At 45.8% G+C, this 25,392-nt stretch overlaps 2 protein-coding genes across 2 annotated transcripts in view; one reads left to right on the forward strand and one right to left on the reverse strand.

Moving 5' to 3' along the window:
- EXOSC6 (exosome component 6) lies at nt 1-11,402 on the reverse strand. Its single transcript, XM_073630096.1, has 2 exons — nt 10,716-11,402; nt 1-2,548 (listed from the first exon to the last, which is right to left on the reverse strand). Exons 1-2 carry the CDS (start codon nt 11,304-11,306, stop codon nt 2,387-2,389), a joined length of 753 nt encoding a protein of 250 aa, XP_073486197.1. The 5' UTR covers nt 11,307-11,402; the 3' UTR covers nt 1-2,386.
- Nucleotides 10,815-25,392, forward strand: part of MALSU1 (mitochondrial assembly of ribosomal large subunit 1) — a 25,064-nt gene continuing 10,486 nt past the window's right edge. Inside the window, 3 exon segments of the mRNA XM_073630097.1 lie at nt 10,815-11,497; nt 11,499-11,704; nt 19,530-19,708. Coding sequence (XP_073486198.1) covers nt 11,403-11,497; nt 11,499-11,704; nt 19,530-19,708 — 480 coding nt within the window. The 5' untranslated portion in view covers nt 10,815-11,402.

Below are 25,392 nucleotides of genomic sequence, written 5' to 3' on the forward strand. Positions count from 1 at the left end.
TTGAACTGGATGGACCGGGGTCTTTATTCAATTTAACAAACTAACTATCTAACAGGTAATGACAGCCCTGAAACCAGAAGTGACAAATCATTGCTTCTGGGTTAATTCATCACAGAGGAGATCTCCTCTGTGCGAAGCTGTCCCAGCCACTTACTGCAGTCCCAGGCTCCCCAGAGGAACAGAAGAGCCTAGGGACCACCGCAGAGAACACTTCATAGCAATGTAAAGCCGCCTAGATCACGTTTACAAAACAGATAAATCAATAAAAAGATCATGTTAAACCATTGCAAAATGAATAAAAACAGAAGGTATGTTCTGTATGTCTCACTTCCAGAAAGGCTGGTTTACTTAATCTGCATACAGTGTTTTCAGTCTTATTAGACATTTTCAGAGCAGTGTATAAAATACACACAGGGGACCAACAAATTATAACCAGACAATCCACCTAAAACAAAAAAATATGTTCTAAACTCCTTGTTTTAATTTTGAAGTAAGACTTTCACCTTCTGTATATACAGGCTCTCTCCTCACTCAACGACCAGGTCCTGTTCCAGGAAACAGGTCGTTAAAAAAAGAGCCACAAGTAAATCAATATTTTAATCTTTTAAGCATTAACTACTGTACTATATTCTGAAAAAAAAAAAAAAGTCTAAAAACACAAAAAGCTCCAACTCCATAACGTTTTCACTTGCATAAGTACAGAACACAAAAATATAAAAGAAAAATCCTGTACTGTACAATACAATGATGTACAGTGCATCATTCAGGTCAGGAGACCTGGTTGTAAGTCTGAGCGGTTGTTAAACAGGTAAGTCGTTAGAAGAGGAGTACCTGTACTATAAATCAGGATTTTTTGACTGAGGTGTCACAGCACAATAACAAAGTTCTTTACAGTCCGATCATGAAATGGTTATTCTGTTACCCTCCTACTCTGTTACAGGAGGGAGGGAGTAACTTCCGCACCTTCACCACCATGCTGTTATCTGTACGCTTGCTAGCAAAATTGAAAGCTGTGGAAGCTGTATGCCCACGACCTACCAACTGATAACATCGGTTGCAAAGGACAGGCCGGGCGACCCGCACAGCTTTCAGTTTTGCCAGAAAAAGTACAGATAACAGAATATTGGTGGAGGTGCGTGATGTGCTCCCTCCCCCCTCTCTGTATACAGAAGTTAACAGAGTAACCCTTTCATAGGACAGCACAGGGCTTGATTACTTCCCTTTATTGCCTCTACAGGCTGCTCATGTCTCAACAGCAACAAATGGTGGGAGAGGTGGTAATCAAATCCTGCAGGGGTAATTTTATAATCTACAGACCACTTAACTCTGCCCTGCAAACTACATTTTAGGGCATTTTTCACAGTGCGGTAATGTGTGAGAGATCACACGCTTTCCCGCACTGCACAAAAATGTGCTTCCTTTTGCAGATGTACATGGGTGCCATTAATTCTTAATGGTACCCCTACGCATCCACCAATTGTATGTACGTTTGCACCAACTAGAACGCATGGTACCACATGCATTTTGGTGGGTCACAATTTAAAAATCATGCCAGCACATTTTCTTTGCGCTTCACAAGCACAGAGCTTTAAAAAAAAAAAAAAAAAACACCACAACATGCGGGAACACGCAAAAAAAAGCACTTGCTCTCGTACATGACCGAGCCCTCAAACTGGTGTGCCTCAGGATTGTGGGCGATTCTAAAGAGTGCCTTCACTGAAAATAGATTGAAAGATATTGTTATGAATATTTAGGGCAGCACAAAGAGAATCATGAACACTAAAAGAGTAAGGAAAATAAACATTTAATTCTGGATCCCCTTGTCAGTTGGTAAACAACATTTCTCGCTTAACTACTGAAAAACAATTTCACAGAAATCAGATTAGCAGCGAGAAAGGACAGCATGGGGTCAGCACTAGAATGAGTGACCGCAGAAGTCTCCTTCTCACATTTCCCTGCCAACTCCTCAAAAGCTGGAGCTACATCACTACATTCACAAACTGGGTTATATTGTGTACGGTGATCCATGCTCACCACAGCCAGTATGTTACAAATTGTATGACCTTGATACTGATGACAAGATGTACCACAGGTGGTGCTAGAAGCTACTCAGAAATACAAGCATCTCTCGTTAACAGATAGCTGAACATTTAGAACTGATGTCATTCAGGACATGCAAATCGTAATAGCATCCCCACCAGCCAATAAAAGTTCTGTATAGTAAGCTGGACATGTTGTTAATGGCTCATTTCCTGACATCAGTCTGGATTCTGGTGAGGTCACATTATTCAGACACAGATATACAGAGCTCAGTACTAGTGCTGTGATGATGTAAGGAGCCAGAGACCAGCACCTGAGGTTGGTGATGAGGCTTGATTCAGCTTGGCTAGCTGGCCTCAGGCACTGGTGCAGGGACTTTTTTCTTAGTAGATTTGAGGAGGCTTTGCTGTAGCACTGGGTAGAGACGCTGACATCCCTCCATACAAAGCTTCATGGCTTCCACTGAGCTGTCTCCTTCCCATTCCCCGGTGCAGAGGAGGCCTGACACCTGTAAAAACAAGAACAGATATTGATCATTTGCTCTACTTAATTGTGCTGCTTTGCAGAGGTGGTGGGTGACCCATCTTAAACAGGCTATAAAGCACATGTATAATGCATGTCAACATTGGGGGATAAAGAACACAACTCATTCCTCTTCTATATTATATAAAGCACTATGTACACACCTTGCTAATGTTTGTGATGATTATAAGGCAAAGGGCACTTCATACCTCCCCTATTATACAGATTGAGGACTATAGTGTGGTATACAGCACCTCATACCTTCTCAGTAATATACAATACATTCTAAATCCCTGGTAGATGCATTTAGATACAATCAGTGCTCAAGAAGAAAGAAAGGATACAATCTTGCTGCAGGTGAACTTTGGAATGTCTTTCAAGACAAATGTTCTCTTTTGTTGTAATTGCATTACTCAATATCCAATGCATTGCTGCCCCCTCCAGATTGGGAATTTTTATAAACACTATAGACAAAAAAAAAAAAAAAAGAAAGCAGACAAGCTTTCTGTGACACCTTCATTCAAACGAATGAACATTGTTCCTAACTCAGTCAGTGGTGATTCATGCTCTATACCAGGAAGTATTTGCGGGAATTTCTTCTGTGCAGTGAGGGTTGAGGAGGTCTCTTCCTGAATTAGGTTTTATACAAAAAATTCAAGTTAGACTTACCGCTAACTTGTTTTCCAATAGTCTTTCAGGACAGCACCTGAGAGATCAAGGCTCATGATCATGGAACAAAAAAAGGGAGGGTTATTGCTGTCCTGAAAGACTATTGGAAAATAAGTTACCGGTAAGTCTAACTTGAATTTTCCCAAAACGTCTTTCAGGACAGAACCCGAGAGGATAATCGAGTCTCCCCCTATTTAGGGTGGGACAACAGCCTGCAAAACTTCCCTTCCAAAAGCCTGGTCCCCAGCCGTCAGGAGGTCTAACCTATAATGACAGGCAAAGGTCGTCACTCGTCTATGTAGCTGCCTTAAAAATCTGTGCAGGGGTGGCACCAGCTCCTTCTGCCCAACTCACCGCCAAAGCTCTTGTAGAATGAGCCCGAATACCAACTGGACTCTCCTGGCCTGAAAGGGAATAGGCCTCTGTGATCGCCATTCTTAACCATCTGCCAATGGTTCCTCTGGTAGCTTGTCTACCTTTAATACCAGCATATGAAACAAATAATGCATCTGAATGCCTAAAGTCCTTAGTGGCTTCCAGGTAACTTAAGACTGCTCTTTTAACATCCAAGGTAAGGAATTCTTCTTCCTTCTTTCCCGATGGATTAGAGAAAAAACGTAGGAACTATCATCTCATGAGCTCGATTTTGGACTGAAGCGACCTTCGATAAGAAATTAGGATCGGTCTTCAGAACAATTCAGTCTGAAAAGATAGAAAAAAAATGGCTCCCTGATTGACAAGGCTTGAAGCTCACCAATTCTTCGAGCCGTTGTTATAGCGACAAAAAAAAAAAAAAAAAACAGTTTTCAAAGTAATCAGTCTCAGGGAGGCTAAATTAATAGGTTCAAATGGCTCCCTGGTCAGAGCCTGTAGAACAACCGATAAGTCCCATTTTGGACAGCTTCTGATCACCACTACGGGTCTGGACCGGGTATGGGCCTTGAAGAACCTGATCACTAAGGGTTCTGATGAGTTTGATTTTTCCAAAAACACCCCCAGTGCAGCAACTTGAACTTTAAGGGTACTGACTGCTAAGCCCTTATCCACTCCTTGCAGGAATTCCAAAATAGAAGAAATATCTTTTAAGGATCTGCTAGATGCAGTGCACCAGGAGTTGAAAACTTTCCAAACTTTGCAATAAAATTGCTCTGGTAACACCTTTTCTGCTAGATAGGGTAGCTACCAATCAACCCAAAAATCCCTTCTTTCTTAGGAGCTGCTCTTCAGAAGCAAAGCTGTGAGCTTTGGCTTTGCTACTTCCTGGTGAAGGACCTTATATCAGCAGATCTCGTCTCAACAGAAGGTGCCAATACAGTTCGAGTTGCATCTGGAGAAGGAATGAAAACCAAGCTCTCTTGGGCCAAAAAGGGAGTGATGAGGATTACTGTTGTATCCTCCTTTTGGATTTTCCTTAAGGGGAAAGGCGTAGCAGAGGTGAAAATTCCAACTGTGTGCCAGAGCATCTAACCCCAGGGATGGCTCGGTTCTGTTCAGGGAGAATAAGAGAGACACCTGTGCATTTTCCTGCGTCACAAAGAGATCCACTTTTGGCTGCCCCCATTTCTTCACAATCGTATGGAAGATTTCAGTGTTCAATCGCCACTCTGCCTCGTACACCTGGTTTCTGCTAAGGAAGTCCGCCACCCTGTTTAGAGTCCCTTTTAGATGGACCACAGACAAGGATAGAATATGGAGCTCTGCCCATCTTAGAATACTTCCTGCTAGGCACTGAAGAGCTCTGCTTCTGGTGCCCCCTGTCTATGTAGGCCAAGGCTGTGGCGTTGTCTGACAGGACCTGTATATGAAGTCCCTGCACTTCTCTGGCAAACGTCAGCAAAGCAATTTCTATTGCTTTTAGTTCCCTCCAATTCGAGGATCTTACTGCTTCTCTTGTGGACCACGAGCCTTGAGCCCATTGACCACTCATCTGAGCCTCCCCCAACCCCAGGAGCTGGCATCCTTTGTTAACCTTAACTGGACTGGGAAGGACCATAATAGACCTGATGAAAACCTTGTCTGGTTTTTCCACCAAAGACTCCTTTTCACCAAGGTGGGGATCCTCACTAACGAATCCAGCAAATCTTGCCGGTGATCCCAGACTTTTAACAAGAAACCTTGCAGGGGTCTGAAATGAAGTCCTGCCCACTGAATTGCAGGTATGGAAAAGGTCAGGGTTCCCAATGCCGACATGACCTTCCTGATGGACAGGAATTAAATTGGACTGCAACAATGACACTACTTCCACCAGCTTTTTCTCATTTTCTTCTTGAAGAAAGATCTTTTGCTCCACTGAGTTGATCCGGTACCCCAAGAATAATACCTCCTGCGAGGAATTCAGATTCGACTTCTGGAAGTTTAAGATCCAACCTATGGACTTTAGGTGGGTACGAGCTCTGATCAAATTTTGCTGAAGTTTTTCTCTGGTTGGAGCAAAAAAAAAAAAAAAGTCGTCCAGATAAGGAAATCACTGAGATTCCTTCTAGACGCAAAGGTGCCAATGCTTCGGCCATTACCTTTGTGAACACTCTTAAGGATGATGACAGGCCAAATGGGAGCCCTCTGAACTGCAGGTGTTCCACCTTTTTTCCTATTTTCAGTGCCAACCTTAGATATTTTTGGGACCTGGCAGCAATAGGTATGTGGAGGCAGGCATCCTGTAGGTCTATTGATGCCATGTAGCACCCTTGGTTCAAGTTTTTGATTGAAATAATTGGTTTCGTCCAAAATCTTCTGTACTCTACCGATCGATTTAGCATCTTGAGATTTAGGATGAGCCGGAACTTTCCTGAGGGTTTCTGAACAAGGAATACATGTGAGTAGAACCCTTGGTAGATCTCCCTTGTAGGGACCGAAACAATGACTCTCTGGGATCTCAGTTCCTGAAATAGGGACTTCATGGTGAGAGCCTTGGCTGGATCCCTTGGTGCGTTTGTCACCAAGAATCTTTTTGGAGGTTATTCCTTGAATTCGATCACACATCCCTGGGAGAGCATGTTTAGAATAAGTTGGTTTGGTGTAATCCATCTCCACTGCGGAAGAAACTCCTTATTTTTATCGGCCGTTCGGTCAAGAATGGACGATAGATCTGAACCAAACAGCAAACTAGTATTTAGGAGGCGGCATCTGCTTCATTTTTCCCTCCTCTTCTGAATCTGATCCATCTGGAGAGAGGGAAGCGGGTTCTTGGGAAGTATCCTGGGAGACTGGACCTCCCGTCTGTATCAGAGAAACCCCTTGGGATTCTGAAGATGGCAGCGAGCCCTAGGCTCCTCTGAGGGACCTGGCTCTTCTCTCAGGTTTGACCTGAAAGGTTGTGCAGAGTTCATCCTTAATGGTTGAAACCAGATCGCCACAAAATCTGAAATACAATATGCACAAAGATTTTGTCTTTGCAGGCAGGACACCTTCTCTTGACTGGTTGAACAGAAGAAAACAAAAGGACCACGCTGAAATGCTGCTGTACATGCCCAAGCAAGCCGCCACCACCACCTTGTTGAAGAACTAACCCACTAGCCACTGCACTACACATGCACCAGGTCGAACTCACATGGGGGGGGGGGGTTAATACCCATAGGAAAAAACGTCCCATAGTAAAAGGGAACACAGTCCCTTACCTTGGCCATGCTGGTGCCTTGGCTTGCCCCCCTTATCCGCTGCATCCTCTATTGCAGAGCGCACTGCAGTCGTGTGGCTAAAAAGGCCTGTTCCGAGATTCAAAAACACTGCTGCACTAACCCGGAAGTTAGGAGCACCAGGTGACCCTGTCCTCGCCCCCTGCGCTTTGCGGCCGAAAATGATGCTGCCTCTTCCTGTACACTGCACAGGACGTGGCTGAGGGCTCACCTCAGCCACCAAAACAATGGCAGCGGCTCTGCTTGTACCGCCGCTGTCCCGTGATGCAGGCGGCCAGCGTGAAACCACCGCAAACGTCCCATCTGAAGCAAAAAAAAAAAAAAAAAAAAACCCAAAAGGGGCAGCACCCCCAGGCAGTACAGGCTTTCCCCGAGCACGGAAGGGTGAGAGTGAGCCCACGTGACCATCCAGCAAGAGGCAAGTGGGAGGATCACTTAGGGCTGGGAAAAAAAAAATCGATTTAAATCTTGAATCGAGTTGAGAGGTCAAATCGATTCAAAATTTAAGCAAATCAAATTTTTTAGATTTTTTTTTTTCACCGCGCCGGTCCCGAGGCGCTGCGGGCATGAGTTTTTAGGCGAGGCCGCAGCTTCGGCCTAGTCTGCGGCTACGGCCGGACACCGCGGACTAGGCCGAAGCCGCAGCCTTGCTTAAAAACTTATGCCCGCAGTGCCTCCGGACCGGCGCTGACACCGTGCCGGGCCTGATGAGCTGCGGGCAAGGAGTATTTAGGTGAGGCCGCGGCTTCGGCCTAGTCCGCGAGGCCGGATGCCGCGGACTAGGCCGAAGCCGCGGCCTCGCCTAAAAGTTCATGCCCGCAGCGCCTCAGGACCGGCGCGGTTTCCAAAAAGAAAAAAACTCGATTCGAATCGTGAATCGAGTTTTTTTTAAGGGAATCGAAGATTTTTTTTTTTTAAGAAAATCTCCCAGCCCTAGGATCACTCTCCTAAACAGAAAAAAAAAAAAGAAGAACAGGTGAGAACCTTTTGTCTCCCAGGAAAGCCCTGAGAGATCATGGCTCCCACCAGAGGTGTTCCTCCGGCTGAAGGTAACACAAAAAACTGAAGGAAGCTGCGTGGAGGCCTCCTGTTAAAGCTTGGAATGATGGTGTTTCCTGTTGGAGGAGGAGCCATGATCTCTCAGATGCTGTCCTGAAAGACATTTTGGGAAAAATGCATTTTCAAAAAGAACATTTGTGAGTACCAGTGTTTACTACTTTAACGTTTTTATGAAGGGGTCATACAATACTATTTCATCGTCTAAATCACTGGTACTCAACCTACAGCCCTTTGGCATTCATTGTAGTGTGGGGTAATTTTTTTTTTTTTTTTTTTTTTTTTTTTTTTATACCTAGCCATGTATCCAGGCCAATGAAGGAAACATTTTTATACTGCCTTCCAGGATTCAGAGGGATTCTCTTTCATGCCATCTACTTTCTTCTGTCCATCCCTTCTTTCTTATAGGTTTCGTTCAGACAGGCGCCGACGCACAGGCATGCATGCAAGCTTTGTTTTTGCACCCACACCCACCCCAGACTGCATGCAGGCAGCCTATAGAGGTGGATGCAGATGCTGCATGGAAACAGGAAAGTGTAAGTAAGTATTTTGATACGCGGCTGTGTCTATCCAGCTGCTCTGCATTCACCTCTACAAGACATCTGCAAACATGCAAGACGAGTGTGAGCGTCTGTCTGAACGAACCCATATGTCCCCCCCCTCGGATAATGGATGTTACAGAAATAAATATGAAATGGGGTACATCACTCTGTGAACCGCATGTAAACCACCCTGCATTCCTGTGAAATTTACATACGATTCAGTGTGGTGCAATTTGAGCTCATTATTTTAAATGGGCTCAATGGAACCAAAGACATGCATGCACCTTTTCTGGAGCCGCACTGCAACCAGATTGTATGGTTGTTATGTTCTATGTAATACGGTGCAGGAAATCGTACTGCATTTGCAACCTGCATTCGGTGTGTTGTTAACTCTGTATTGACAGGTGCAGCGGATAGCAAGGGCAGTGTAATTGAAATGCAGTTCGGGAAATGCACAGGGATTTTCTGCACCGCAGTAGTGTAAACCTGGGCTTACTTACACTCTATTCACACTGGTTTGAATTTGCGCTACTTCAGCACGATTTCATGTGCAGATGAATGCAAGTCGCCCATGAAATGGACAAAAATAGTGCAGGAAGCCTTTTTTTCAAATCTGTGCAAGTCGGAGTTGCACCAATTTGCATGGTTCCATAGGCACAAATTGGCAACTCGCCATGCGATTTGACAGTTTAAAATCATATGACAAGTCACACCAGTGTGAATGGGGGCTGAGTGTGCCTTCCGTCACAGAACAATCTCTCTGGTGAAACATTACAACTCAGTTACATGACTCACTCAGGCAGAACATCTCCACACTGATACATTGTATACGTTTACCTCACCGGCCAGTACTAATCTCCCCTCATTGTTATTAGGTACATTCCTAAAATATTGACTGCCTACACCAGCAGAAAAAATACATTTGAATTCTTCTTGGGGTATTGACCTCAAATTTGATATTTTATTTTAGGCCTTGACAAACCCCAGGCAACAGGTTGCCATGGCGACAAGAAATTGCGTCCTGGCGCCTAGGCTGACGACCAAATGCTTCCCTGCCCCCCCCCCCCTCCGCTATGATCAGCGTAGCAGGTGCCGCCGGGTAGAGGGGAGAGAGCAGACACATGTGCTCTCCCCCCCTTCTTGTTGCTGACCCGGTAGCAACGTGTATGATGTCAACGTGTATGATGTGAAAAACACAAAAACAGCTCTGGCTGCGAAAGGGTTAAAGGATAAGTTCACCTTCGGGAACATGTTGCACGCTCTACTGGTTTCCATTATTGGTTACCTTTGTTAAAAGGGAAGTAAACTTCAAGGCTTACCTTGAAACATGCACCGTTCAGGAGAGATTTACTGTATATGCCGCTGATTACATCATCAGCACATTCGCGCTGAAGGAACGGGCATCCCTGCCATTTCTTCAGACCCCTAATGTGACCAGCGGCCCCCGCGTGGGAGTGATGTCACGCGGCTCCGATCAGTCACACAGTTGGAGTCTGCGGACCCGAAAGGAAGACGGGCAAAGATGGATGCGGCCTCCAGCGGTGACGAGGGCTTCGTTTGCAGGTAAGTTTCACATAACGTGCTAGTATGTGATGCATATTATGTAGTTACTTTGCAGGGCAGTTAACAGGAAAAAAAAAAAGTGGCGTTTACTTCCTCTGTTTAAAAAAAAAAAAATAAATAAATCTGGCTCCTAGACTCAAAGCAAATTTGTCAAGCCCTGTTTTAGGCCCCTTTCACACAAACGTTCCATTTGGGTCCACTTGTCCGTTTTTCAGGTGGACCTGATCAGACCATACATTGCTCTCTATGATGCAGCAGATGTCAGTGGATATGTGTCGGCTGCCACCCGCCAGGCATCCAAAAACAGACAGATGGGGATCCGTTCGTCATCCGTCTGGATGATAGTCGGATGGAAACGGACAAGCGGTCTATTTACATCCGACCGCCCCACAGAGGAGAGGGGGGCTGCGCCTGTGTTTTCTCTGCATAGCGGACCCGTCACCGTCTGTTCAGCGGAGAGATCCCCCCGCTGAGCAGGTGGATCTGCTGGACAGAGTCCATCCCTTGTGAAGGGGTATTACATCACCAAATTGACTTAATACATACGTATTTCCCAAAAAACACGAATACGGCCTGCAATAATGGTCAGTGATGAGCCTGGAATCTCCAGGACACATCTGGTTGAGGTGATGAGGCACAGGGCACCCCATGCCTCCTCTAGTATACACAGCTCACTATATCCGGTACATACCTGGTTGAGGGTGGGCATGATGGCGAGGCACATGTTGGCGGCGGACTCCTCCTCGCCCTCGGTGGGGTCCAGTAGGATGTCTCCGTTGTCTCTCCGGCAGGCGGCAGCACCGACCACCAGGTCATACATCTCTATGCCGGCATCGGCCAGGGCCAGCGCGGCACAGGTGACGGCCAGAGGCAGTGCGGCGCCCCGCTCCTCCAGCACTAGTACGGACACCATGAGCTCGGCCCTTGGGTATCGCTCCATCCTCACCGCGGCCTCCAGGCTCTGCTGCAGGAAAAGCGCCCCGCCGCCCCTCCGTTGTGGGCCCGCTAAGGGGGAGGAGAAGCGGGCCCAGCGCAGGTCACAGTTCAGCTTGCTTTCCCCGGCCCCCCACCACACTCCGCTCACCACCTTACTGCCCTCCGCCACCTCCACATAGGCCGAGCCCACCGCCTGACTCAGGAATCCGGCCCGTACATAGACCCCGCGCTGCTCCGCCGGGGCCCGACCCACCCGGAGCGCCTTCCCTTCCTCCCTCACAGCGTACAGCGCCGGGCTCTGAGAACCTTCCTCCGGGCCCCGCACCCGCCGAGTATCTCCAGGCATTGCCGCACACAGCACGGCGAGCCTGCCGGAAGTCACCAGAGAGAAGTCCCAAGTCACTTCCCGCGCAGCGTGTCGGCCTCAAATGACCACGCCCCCATGCCTAGACACAGCTCGACCAATCCTTGCGTTGGCTTTGGCGTCCTAGTGACCAATCAGCGAGCTGCGTTCTTTGTTTCCGTCAAGGTCGCGGTGGCGGAAGACAGGTAGCATGTGGGCCCGGAGATTGCTGGGGGTGCTGCGCTGTGTGCCCGGCCTGTCATCCACTGCTGGGTCTATACACACCGGAAACCGGGCCTCAACCGTGCCCCGGAGGAGAGCGTGTGTCCTGCCAAGGATCTGCACATACAGCACGGCCCCCTGGGATCATCATACACTGAGCGCAGAGGAGGAGAATGGAGGTATACCGGCCTCAGCGTGTGTGGATCATACACCGAATTCATCTGTTACTAAGGCCCCTTTCACATTCGTGCGAAGCAATGCCTGTGTAATCATGAGGTCTGTGAATCGCATGTCGCGTCAAAGTCGGACCAAAGTATTGCAGGGACTACTTCGAAGTCACACAGATATGAACGGTACTCATTGGAAATCATGGAGTACGACTTGTCATGCTACTCTGCAGTTCCAAGCCACACAAGTGTGAAAGGGGCCTTTCCCACAACAGTAAAATCAGTCTATATATGTAGTAAAACATGCTTGTTATACTCACTGTGGAACCTAAGGGGTTAATACTCTACATTGTGTAAAAAGGCTGTCTTCTCTGATCCTCCCCTTCTTCCACTATCCTCCATCCATCTCCTGATAGTACAGAGCTTTGGAGAGACTCTGCACATGATCAGTTTGGAGTGTATTGCTAGGGAGTTTTTTTTTTTCTTGGGAGGGTGCATGTGATCAGCACAGGGTCAATCGGCACTGTCCAGACAGAGGGTCAGGGGTCCTGCAGCCTCATAGGACAGTCAGAGCAGAATGAAAACTCCCCCTACAAGTTTTAACCAGACACTGATAGAAGTCACAAGACTGCTATATACTGCTAATGAGAAAAGGTATTTAGCAGTTTATATTTACTAAAATAATTGCATTTCCATGTTCTGTGTACTGTGGGAAACCAGATATAGTGAATGCAAGTTCTGGGGTAAGTAACACTTTAAATTGTTGCATGAGCCCTGCCAGCTTTTTATTGCTACCTGTGTCTCAATAAAGAGATCTCCCTCTAAATCGTGTCCTAGAAACAACATAAATAAAATGTGTTTCTACCACTGACATTCACTGACACACCACATACAGCGATCAGCCATAACATTATGACCACCCACCGAGGCATGTACTCCACCAGACCTCTGAAGGTATGCTCTGGTATCTGATGCCAAGGCGGCAGTAGCAGATCTTTTAAGTCAAGTAAGTTGTGAGATGAGGCCTCCATGGATCGGACTTGTTTTTTCCAGCACATCCCAATGTTGCTCGATTAGATTGAGAATTTGGAGGCCAAATCAACACCTTGAACTTGTGTTCCTCAAACCGTTCTTGAATTCATCAGACCAGGCCACCATCTTCCATTGTTCCATGGTCCAGTTCTGATGCTCAAGTGCACATTGTATGTGCTTTTGGCTGTGGACGCAGGTCAACATGGGCACCCTGACCGGTCTGTGGCTACACAGCCCCATACACAACAAGCTGTAATGCACTGTGTGTTCTGTCACCTTTTCTATCAGAACCAACAAGACTTTTTCAGCAGTTTGAGATACAGTAGCTCTTTTATTGATTCAGACTACACAGGGGTCAGCTTTCACTCCCCACGTGCATCAATGAGCCTTGGCCACACCTGTCACCCGTTTTCCTTCTTTGGACCACTTTTGGTAGATTCTGACCACTGCAGATCAGGAACATCCCACAAGAGCTAAAGTTTTGGAGATGCTCTGACTTTGGCCCATGTCAAAGTCACTCAAATCCTTACGTTTACCCATTTTTTTTCTGCTTTCAACACACCAACTTCAGGGACAACATGTTCACTTACTGTTTTATATATCCCACCCACTTTCAGATGCCGTTGTAATGAGATAATAAATGTTCTTCACCTGTCAGTGACCATAATGCTATGGCCGATCGATGTATGTGTATATTATTTGTTGTTTGTATTTAATAAAAATGGAGCAGCTGTGAATGGTAACCAATCAGCTTCTAACTTCAACCTGTTCTGTTAGGTGCCATTCACACAGGTGTTTTGCCACCTAAGAATCTTAGTGACTGGAAACTACTAATTCCTGCTGCTGGGATTGACAGCCGTGTGCAGATAGCAGCAGCTGCTGAGTCTGTATACTACAATGACGGGCTATCGCAGCTACTCGGGACTGTTCACACTGCCAGTGATCACCTGCGGAACTAACAAACATATGGGGCATGCACCAGTACTCATGTCTTCTGTGGTTTTGATAACTACATTAATGGTCTTGTTTTCTTAGGGGGGGGCTGCTTTATTAGAGATACGTTTTAACATTAGAGGGGTCATTCTGTGAAAGTCATTGTAAAAATCTGTCCGTGCCTGTCATCCTCGGTGACAGATATGGCATTAAAGGGAAACTCTATATTTGGTATAGACATTAGAGGACCACTTCCTGATTCATCCATTTTCATCCTACAGGACACCACCAGCTCCCTGTTGGAGGGTTACATTGGTCATAAATTGTTCTCTGATTGGGTGCATTGCATTGGGCTTTGCATGAAAACACTAAGAGCCCTTGCACACTGGGGCGGGGGGGCGGCGTCGGCGGTAAAACGCCGCTATTATTAGCGGCGTTTTACCGTCGGTATGCGGCCGCTAGCGGGGCGGTTTTACCCCCCGCTAGCGGCCGAGAAAGGGTTAAATACCACCGCAAAGCGCCTCTGCAGAGGCGCATTGCCGGCGGTATAGCCGCGCCGTCCCATTGATTTCAATGGGCAGGAGCGGTAAAGGAGCGGTATACACACCGCTCCTTCACCGCTCCGAAGATGCTGCTGACAGGACGTTTTTTACCATCCTGCCAGCGCATCGCTCCAGTGTGCAAGCCCTCGGGGCTTTCACACTGGGATGACAGCAGCGGCACTTTCGGGGCGGTTTGCAGGCGCTATAATTAGCGCAATAGCGCCTGCAAACCGCCCCAGTGTGCAAGGGCTCTTAGTTCTTGGGGACTTGGATGCAGAAGCACAGCTAACATCATTTTTTTGGCCCGCCTATCAAACTGACTCTGTCATTAAAAATAAAAATGGCAAACCATGTTTACCTGTAAAAGAAGACAGATAATCCTTACCTTTACCATTGCCCGCACCACTAGAATGCTTCTTTGTTCACAAGAAATCCTCTACTGAAGTCCCCTGGGAAACTGACACTTTCTGGAGTGTCGATCCCCGCAATGCTCACTGGTTCTTCTAGCTGACCTCCATGTCACAAATTTGTCTTGTGGTGCCGGAAGTGTGGGTCACCACGTGATCTTCAGCAGAGGGTTTTTGTGAACAGAGTGGCACTTGAAAGGTAAATATTCCTTCTGTAGAGATATATGTTTGTCCTTTACGTTTTTATTGACAAGTTTGTTTTACAGTAAAGCCCCATACACACTATCAGATTTTCTGCGGATTTTTGTCTTGCGATTTACCAAACCCATATAATATGAGGTCAAACCTCGGGAGTTTCAATTTGTATGCAGTCAGGCAGGCCCTTGCACTACATGGTTTTGGTAAATCTGAAGATATCAGCAGAAAATCTGATAGGGTGTATGGGGCTTTAGGCCTTGTTTAGACTTGCTTTGCTGTCTGAAGTACTATCTGCGTTTGGATCTCTCTGTAGACAGTAATAGGCGGGGAGCAGGTGTTGTACTGGCTGGCTTAACCCTCTAATTTTTGGACAACCGTGCCACAACCACCTGCATTGTGCACTATTTTGGGGCTGTTGCAACACTGCATTATTTATGAATTGGTCCTGCTCAGCAGGCAGTGTCGCCCACCTAGTGCAACAGGGGCTATAAATCCTGCCACTGCTGTGGCATGTGTACATCCCTGGTTGTTGCCTCAGCAGCAACAGGGGGAGTGGTCGAGGGGTGGTAAAAACATGGCTCAGCCGCAGGGTTTACAAGTGTAAACGAGACCTAAGACCTGGCTCCATGTGGACTTCTAGCCTGACCTGCACCCTCAGTGGAATACACTGAATGGGAGACATAGATGCTGAAGTGGAGACCCTAAAGTCGGTTTAGTTTCCATGGGCTTCAGCTTTAGTAACAGGAGTGTGAACAGCAAGCTTCAACAAAGTACCATTCAGCTCGAGTTTGTAAATATTTAACAAAAAGAACTATAAGCAGCGCTCTGAGTAAGATGCAAAGTGTAGTAATCATAAAAACAGGCACTTGTAACCATGGAGTGATGATCCAACAATGTTATTCCATCAATGATATGATGAGCTGATACAAAGTCTAAAATTCAAGTCTAAAAATTAGTTGGGAAACTGGAAGGTATAAAAACAATGAAGTAATGGACAGATAAAATGTATTCAACGTTACCACAGTGGACCTCGGATGGGGAAGAGGGGTGAACAGACATCGGGGGGCTCACTGGTATCACATGGGGGGCGCCAATGCCCACGTTGAAAAGGATGAAAATCCGGTCTTAAGGAGCTCAGAGGCTGTAAAAGATGGTGATATAGCCGGGTCAAAGATGGATAAAGCCGCTAGGAGCAGGAGGATAGAGGGACGTGTATATCCAGACTGGGAAGCTGTGAGGTTGCCTGGGTGTGGCCAAATCACAGGGCTCAGCAGGTCAGACCACTCAGTGGTGACACCACAACTGAGGGGAACCGAAGGAGCCGAGCAGAGCCAAGAGCAACCAACACGCCTGGAGTGATGTCAGTGCTGCGCTGGAGACAGAGAATGGGACGTCTGTGGTCAGCTTGTGGAATGCAAGCTGTGCTGTTGCCGTGACTTGTATGTTTCACACGCATGTACTTTGTCAAAGGACTTCGGTTGCTCTTGGCTCTGCTCGGCTCCTCCAGTTCTCAGTTGTGTCTGACCCGCTAAGCTCTGTGATTTGGCCAAATCCAGGCAACATCACGCCTTTCCAGTCCAGACATACACGTCCCTCTATCCTCCTCCTGCTTCTAGCGGCTTTATCTATCTTGGATCCGGCTATATCACTACCTTTTACAGCCTCTGGGCTCATGAAACCGGCATTCCATTCTTTTCAACATGGGCCTTTTTGCCCCCCATGTGATACCAGCGAGCCCCCCCCCCCCCCCCCCCCCGGATGTCTATTCACCCCTTTTCCCCATCTGAGGTCACCTGTGGTAACGTTGAATTACTTTTATCTGTCCATTACATTGTTTTTATACCTGTTTCCCAGATGATTTTTAGACTTTAATTTTAGACTTAGTATTTATTAGCTCATCATTTCTATGATGGAATAAACATTGCTGGGTCATCATTCCATGGTTACAAGTGCCTGTTTTTAGGACTATTACACTTTGGATCTTACTCAGAGCACTGCTTTATAGTTCTTTCTGTTTGTTTCACATTATTCCAGTGTTGTGCCAGCTGCACCGAGTTTGATCATTATCAACCACAGCTACATCCATCCATACATGACCCTACAGTCCTTTGTAGCGCTTCAGGATATTTTTTGTTTCTCTGTAAATATTTAACACAGCTCCTAATGGGAGTGCTGATTGCCACTTTAAACAAGCTGCTAGCAGGTTCACTACTTGAGGCTGGGTTCACACTATTGCAAATTAGATGAGGTTTTCTCCGCATCCAATTCTCATGTCAGGAGCCTGTGACCGGTTCTCTATTGAGCTGGTTCACACATCTTCGAAACGGCTCCGGTGCGAATTGCACAGGAGTCCTGTGCGTCTTCTGGTCCAAATTTAGCCCAAAATTTTGTGCTGAAATCGGACATGAAATGGTGAATGGGGATGCACTGGACCACTGCTGTGAGCTGCTCTGTGCTGCGGTGTGAATCCAGCCTGAAGCTTGTTGAAAGCCAGTTGAAGCTTGCTAGCAGCTTGTTTAAAGAGACAATAAGCACTCCCATTACAAACCGTGTATAACCTTTTCAAACAGGATCTGAAGGGCTACTTAAAGCCATTGTAAACCGCTGCAGTAAAAAAAACAAAATAACTTTCCCCTGTAAGACAATGGCATCACATACTAGCACATTATAAAATACTTGCCTTAGAACGAAGCCCTCCAGTGGCGCGCTCTCACTGCTGACAGGGCTTCCATCTTCCCCTGGTCTTCCTTCCGAGTTTGCAGACTCTGGCTGAAGCTGCGATTACGTCACTCCCGCACAGGAGCCCTCAGTTTCGGCATGGTATGTCGGCCCTTCAGAGCGCATGCACCGGTGATGCCACTGGCTGCATCTAGTGTGAATATCTCCTAAACTGTGCCCATTTAGGAGATACTCATCTTATCTACAGGTAAGCCTCATTAGGTAAAAATCACAAAGCGGACTTTACTACTGCTTCAAAAGGCTTGCAGAAAGCTGCGTCAAGCTTGCCAAATGCTTTGCAAAACCTTGCTGAAAGTTTCATAAAAGTTTGTAGTTCACATTGCTCTTATTACATGCTGAAAGCAGTATTGGCCACCTAAGGGCTGCCCTACCACAGTACATGTACGTGAGGCAGTCCTTAAACACATAATTACGTACCTTTACGTCATCGCATCTGGGCTGCGTGGGGCCAGAGCCGTGCTCCCGATGTGATTGGACACAGCGGGAGCCTATCAGCGGGTCTGGTGGCCGCTGGCCACCCACGATTGTTCAGAGGAGAGACAGAACGGTGGTCTGCCAATGTAAACAAGGCAGACTGTCATTCTGTCAGAGAGGAAGAGAGAGTTCTTGTGTTCCTGCTAATCAGGGACACAGATGTCTCTCTTCTTGCAGTTAAACGTCCCTCATACAGTTAGAAATCACTCTCTAGGAGCACACTTAACCCTTTGATCGCCCTTGATGTTAACGCCTTCCCTGCTAGTGTCATTAGTACAGTGACAGTGCATTTTTTTAGCACTGGTCACTATTGGTTTCACTGGTCCCCAAAAAAGTGTCACTTAGTGTCAGATTTGTCCACCGCAATGTCGCAGTCCAGCTAAATAGCGCTGATCGCTGCCATTACTAGTAAAAGCAATAAAAAAATTAAAAGTCCATAAAAATATCCCATAGTTTGTAGACACTATATATTATGCGCAAACCAATCAATATAAGCTTATTGGGATTTTTTTTTACCAAAAATTTGTAGCAGAATACATATTGGCCTAAATTGACGAAGACATTTGATTTTTTTTTTTTTTTTGGTGTGTTTTATAGCTGAAAGAGTAAAAAATAATCTTTCTTCTTCAAAATTGTCAGTCTTTTTTGTTTTGTTTTTAGAGGTGACCAAATATAGCGTCACACGACCGTGCAGTTTTCAGTTAAAGCAACACAGTGCCATATCGCAAAAAATGTCCTGGCCAGGAAGGGGGTAAAGCCTCCTGGAGCTGAAGTGGTTAAACCTGAAAGCAAACATTTATTATATTGCAGCTTGCCAATTTTTAGATGTGATGGCTGTATTAGTTTACCTTTTTAGGGTTTCTTCTATTTTCATCTGGTGATCCAACCAGCAAGTAAGCTGTTTTTCAAAAGCACAAGCTCTCCAGCAGAGTGTATCAGTTTACATGGATGAGACAAACCATTTACCACTGACAGGGGAGCATACAATGCCCAGCTTTTATTTATTCATGTAAAACCTTTATCCCAAAAGGGGAAAAAAACTGTTTGCTGTAACTGTAACTTATAAAATGTGAGCTGAGGTTTGGCTTTAATGTGTTAGTGTATTTAAATCTTCTAATACATTTAACAATCCCCTCCCTGAAGACTGACAATGCTGCTGTGCCTCTTGTGCACACTCCTCCAGAGTTATGTCTCACTAGTACTTGAGGTGTGTTACTGGCTAGATCACAAGGTGAAAACAGAGGGGGGGGCCAAAGAAAGAGAAAACTAATGCAGCCACCACATGTAGTGATTGGTAATCTGCATTATATTACATTTTTGATTTTGGGTTCAAAATCGTCTGAAGCCCCCCCCCCAATATGAATGAGACCTTAGTTATTTTGGCTTGTCACCTTACTCCATGCAAGCTCCATCAATGACATTTCCCTTTAGATGCGTTTGTCAGAATCCATATCCATTGCAGGTTGAATATACGGTAATTCATATACATTTATCTGCATTTTGTCATTTCAGCTGAGCACCTGCCAGAGTTTAACATCAAAGTACTGGTGAATTTACTGCGGCAGGAAAATGGCAAAGACCTGTGTGTCATCAGACTTCCTCCAGGGATGAAATATGTTGAATATTTTGTTATTGTTGGTGGAACGTCAACAAGACATCTCCAAGCCTTGGCAGAGTATACTCTGAAAGTGGTAAGTTGTCATTTGTCTAACGAACATCTCACACACACGGGTTGATTTACTAAAGGCAAATAGACTGTGCACTTTGCAAAGTGCAGTTGCTCCAGAGCTTAGTAAATGAGCAAAAGCTCTGCGGTCTTCAATCATGTGCAAGCAAAAATGCTGTTCTTTTTATTTTCCTTGCATATGATTGGGTTGTCTTTGTAAAGTGAAGCTTTATCTCATTTACTAAGCCATGGAGCAACTGCACTTGTAGAGTGCAACTGCACTTTCCAAAGTGCACATTCAACTTGCATTTAGTAAATCAACCCCACAGTGCGGGGAAGGAGTGCATGGTGCTGTAATGTTTCAGGGTTCCTCTAGGGGACGATTAATGCTTGTGTTTTATTGAAAATATTTCTTATTGCACACCAATTTTCGACTTGTGTAATGGGGTGATTCCTGAAAACAAATGAACTTGCTTTGTTTTTTTATTAGTTAGTTGGGTGTACAAGTTACTGCTGTAACTTTCTTAAAGCCATACAAACATCCTAACATTCTCCAGCTCCTGTTTGTGAATTTTGGGTACAGATATTAACGGGAAAGCTGAAAACCACTTTTTTTTTTTTTTTTTTCTTTATTTCTTTCGTGCCCGCCACCTACTGTCATAACCAATGTTGTTGTACAGATAGTTAAGCGTTCCTGATTCTACCCCTCCCACCCTCCCCCCCATACTTTAATATATACCTAGATACTCTTTACAGATATTCTTCTATTTGGCTAGAAATATACTTAACAAAACCACCTCTCAAAAACACCCGTTACAGTCAAGGGTTCCTATTACCCGTGGGCCTATGTTGAAACTGTCGCTCGCTCTGCTACGCTCTAAGCTCACCATTGAGGGCAACCTTTTCCATCCACGGCTTCCACATTCTGTCAAATTCCTGAAGGTTGCCCCTCTTAATGTACTCCAATCTTTCCCTACCCAAGGTTTCGCTAAGTGTAGAGATCCGATCTTTCACAGTTGGGGGATCCTTTGATTGCCATCTTAATGTTATCATTTTCCTTGCTTGAAACAGGCCTCTCGTGATGGCTAATGTAGTACTCATCCTCTCTCCCTTCACCCTTCTATGCCCCAAAATACATGCTATAGCCTCCTTTTCCACTGCAGTGCAAAAGATATTTCCCAAGCTCTTAGTCACCCCCTCCCAATACCGGAACAACTTGGGGCACCTCCACAGCATATGAATGAGATCTCCCGTCCCCCGACATCTAGGGCAGCTATCATTGGGCCTTCTACCAAACTTAAAAAGACGTTTAGGTGTATAATAGGCTCTATTTAGCAGCATCAAATGCGAGCTCTTCTGTGGAGGGGAGACCGAAAACAGTGGCCCCAACTCCAATATTCTCTCCCATTGTTCCTGAGTCACTACTCCTATATCCTCTTCCCATTTAGCTCTTACGCCCTGGAGTAGCCCCCCACTGTTATCAGATTTACTTAGTTGACCATAAATTTTAGCTATTAACCCCCTAGTGGGGACTACCTGGATTACACTTTGAAATAGAGGTGCCTCTTCCCATCCCAGAATCTGATCCTTAAATTGAATTTTAAGGGCATGTTCTAACTGAAGATACAGAAAAAGGGAGCTCTGTGGCAGCTTAAATTCCCTTACCAACTCCGGAAATTTCTTTAGCGTGATGCCTGTGTAAAGTTGTCTTAGCCTTCTGATGCCAAGGTTCTCCCACTCTCTAAATATTCCAATTTTAAGGACTTCCTGTAGGTTGCGATTGTTCCAGATAGGGGTATAAACTGTTAGGCCTTCATACCTCATCAGTTTCTTAACTGTTTTCCAAAGTTTAATTATCAATTTAATTGTTGGAAATTTGTGGTGGAACATATTCACCTCTAAAGCTTCAATTATTGTGTTGTGTAGGGCGCTTAACAATAACAGCCTACCATTTGGGGTGCCCCCTTCCGGGGCCCCGCATCCCAATAGCTGCTGCAGTTGTGTTGAGAGAAAGTAACGCTCTGGGTGTGGGAGGGCGAAGCCCCCATCCCGAGTGGGGAGTTGGAGAACTCAAAGTCATATCCTGGCTTGCTTCCCTTTCCATATTAGTTCCCTGAAAAGGCCCTCAATTCTTTTAAACCACCTCTTGCAGATCCACACTGGAGAGTTGTGCAGGACTTACAACAGTTGTGGCATCCAGATCATTTTTATTAAGCTACATCTTCCTGCGACTGACAAGGGTAGGCATCTCCATATACCTATCTTTTGTTTAAATTTTGTTAATAGTGGAGCAAGGTTTTTACTAATATATAGAGTGGGGTCCTTCGTCAAAACAATTCCCAAATACTTCAATGCTTCCACAATTACCAGCTGGGGCATTTCACGTACTATTAGCTCACTTATGGGGTCTAACGGTAAAAACTCGGACTTCTCCCAGTTTATCTCCAGGCCGGAAAAACTGCCAAATTCCTCCACTATTCTCATCGCTCCCGACAGTGAGTTTCTCGAATCCCCCAGAAAAAGCAGGATGGCATCCGCATACAGCGCAATTCTTTCCTCGCCCGACTTTCTCTGGAAGCCAGTTATCTCGTGACTCTCCCTTATGGAGATGGCCAGGGGTTCCATCGCTAGTGCGAAAAGCAATGGGGAAAGTGGACACCCCTGTCTCGTCCCCCTCTCCAACTCAAACCAATCCGAGAACTCATTATTAATTTTTAATCTTGCCTTAGGGCAGGTGTAAAGCATTTTAATCCACCCAATGAAAGAAGGGCCAAATCCGTATTTCTCCAGCACGCGCCACATATAGCCCCACTCCACGCTATTAAAAGCCTTAGATACATCAAGGGTCATTAAGGCTCTCGAGCCCACGTTCTCCGTAGGAGACTGTAAGTTCAAGAAAGCCCTTCTGATATTCAAACTTGTGGATCTATTAGCTATAAAACCCGCCTGGTCCTCATGGATCAGCTTATGAATAACTATTCAATCTTACCACCAAAACTTTGGCCAGGATTTTTGCATCAGTGCATAAAAGAGAAATTGGTCTAGGGGATCTTTCCCATCTTTTTGTAGCACTATAATTGTTGCCTCAAGCATTGATGCAGGCAGCTGGCCCCCCTTGAGGACCCCCCCAGTGCTTTTAGCAGTTCGGGGATTAATACTTCACCATAGTATTTATAGGTCTCAATTGGGAGACCATCAGGACCAGGCGACTTAAGGCTTGCCATGCATGCTATTGCTTGATGTAATTCTGCAATTGTTATTGGGGTTTCTAATATGTCCCTTTCCTCTTGTGGTATGACCGGGATCGACAACCTCCCCAGGAAGTCCTCCATCTCGGCTTCCTTTCCCTGAGAGGTATACAGTTTTTTATAATAGTCCCTAAAGACTTGTACTTTTTTTGGGGTGCTTGATAGTATATCTCCACTCTGAGATCTAATGACGAGGACCGTGGATGGAGCAGTATTGGATTTCACCAACATCGCCAGTATCTTCCCCACTCTCTCGCCCTCCACCAAAGATTCCTGTCGCTGGAGTAAGCGCCTAGTCTCTGCCTTCTGCATGATAACTAACTTATACACTTGTTGTTTCTCTTGCCATGCTATTTCCTTCTCCGGAGTTGGGTTTCTAATAAAGTTATTTTCAGCCTCAAGAGCTTCCCTTAGAGAGTTCTCTTCCTCACTCCTAGCCTCTTTATTGAATTTGGCCATCTGTTGTATTAGGACCCCCCTAAGAAAAGACGTTCCCTGGTTAATCTCAACAAACTCTCTCAGAATAGGGAGAATCCCATCCGATTTTTTAATTACTTCGAACCAGTACGGGCATATACTCCAGCGCTTTCTGTCTAAACTCTCCTAGATTTAATGTAACCACCACGGGGGAGTGGTCTGAGATACCTCTTGGCCAATATAAGATTTTTTCTAGTGTCTGGAGCGCTCTGTCATTCCCCAGGACTAGGTCTATCCTTGAAAGTGTAGAGTGTGACGCTGAGCGACAGGTATATTGTAGCACACCCGGATTCTGCACCCTCCACAAATCCACTAGCCCCACTTCATCCAGAAATAGACTTAAACGACTCTTCTCTGTATCCTCTGAGCAGGTTCGTGACGGGAATCTATCCAGCCTTCTGTCTAGGATCTCATTAAAGTCCCCCACTACTATAATTGGCACCTCTTTTTTATCTAACAAAAATTTGTTCAATTTGAGCATAACATCCAGATTGAAAGGCGGAGGAATATATATGTTTGCCACCACATACATAACACTATCAATGGAGCAGAATAGAAAGATATATCTACCCAATTCGTCTATACTGGACTGTCTGCAGGAAAATTTCACCCCAGCTTTCACCAAGATGCTCAACCCCCTGCTAAAAGAGGAGTGGACCGCATGGAATTGATATTGAAATTTTCGCATCTGTAGATGCTGAATTTTATCTTTGGTTAGGTGAGTTTCCTGCAGGCAGACCAGGTCTATCCCACCCCTCTCCATCATAGAGAACACTGCCAACTTTTTGAGTGGTGCCCCCAGACCCCTGACGTTCCAGGATCCTATTTTCAAAGTTTTAGCTTGCATCAGGATACTGAGAAACATAAACTGCCCTTACTGGTGCCACTATGTGAAACTAATTTCTTTACAAAATGAAATTTTTGCACCCCTCTACTCAAAAATCATTTTTCCCTAGTGAATTTTGTGCCTCTCCTACCCGCATAAACATTATGATCTCTAAACCACGTGCTCAGCGTAGCCATGTCAACCCAGCCTTGAATAAGAATTTGCTAAAAAGTGTGCTTACATGTGCAAGTTTAGGAGCCAAAAATCTATAAGTGAAAACCTGGGACCATCCGGGGTAATTTCCAATAGTGTATATACTTACAATCAGTGGTTTACCCACACTACCCCCCCCCCCCCTCCCGCCCCTACCCTTTCCCTCCCACCTTCCACCCCTCCTCACAACCCCTCCCCACCCATCTAGGTGAACCCCCCGGGGGTTTACCATGACCGTTAACTCATCTACTAACACCCCACTTTTACACCTAAATTCCTTTCCCATTCACCGCCCCTCATACAAACATCTGTGTGCGCCCATCCCCCCCCCCATCCCCCAAATTGCAAAGATCACTAACGGGGAGCAGGTAAGAGTGAGACAAAATAAAAAAATTTTAAAAAGACAAACATAAATCACATGTACCTCCCAGTGACCTAATGTATCACAAGCCTATTCCACCTCCCCTATCCCTCTACGTGGAGCTTAAAAATTTCTCTCTATTATCTTCAATCCATTTCTCAACCCCAGCTGGAGAGTCAAAAAACAGGGTTCCCCCCAGAGCTGTTACCCGCAGCTTTGCCGGGTAGAGAAGAGCATATGACAACTTAAATTTTTGCAAATTGCGCTTTGCCTGGATAAACTCCGCCCTGCGCCTCTGCAGGTCTGGTGAAAAGTCGGAAAAAATGATATTTTTGCGCCCTTGATGAAGACATCCCCTGCCTCCCTTATTTTCCGGAGCAGCATCACTTTGTCCTTATAATTAAGAAACCTCAGAAGTAGGGGTCTAGGATGTCCCCCCGCCGGCGGTGCCCTAAAGGGGATCCTGTGGGCTCTTACAATAGCGAACGAGGCTGAGAATAATTCTTTCCCAAATAGATCCTCCAGCCATTTTTCTAGGAACTCGATCGGGTTGGCGCCCTCACTTTTTTCCGGTAATCCCACCA

This window comes from Aquarana catesbeiana, linkage group LG05 (genome assembly GCF_042186555.1).
Source record: "Aquarana catesbeiana isolate 2022-GZ linkage group LG05, ASM4218655v1, whole genome shotgun sequence".
In the NCBI taxonomy this organism is placed as follows: domain Eukaryota; kingdom Metazoa; phylum Chordata; class Amphibia; order Anura; family Ranidae; genus Aquarana; species Aquarana catesbeiana.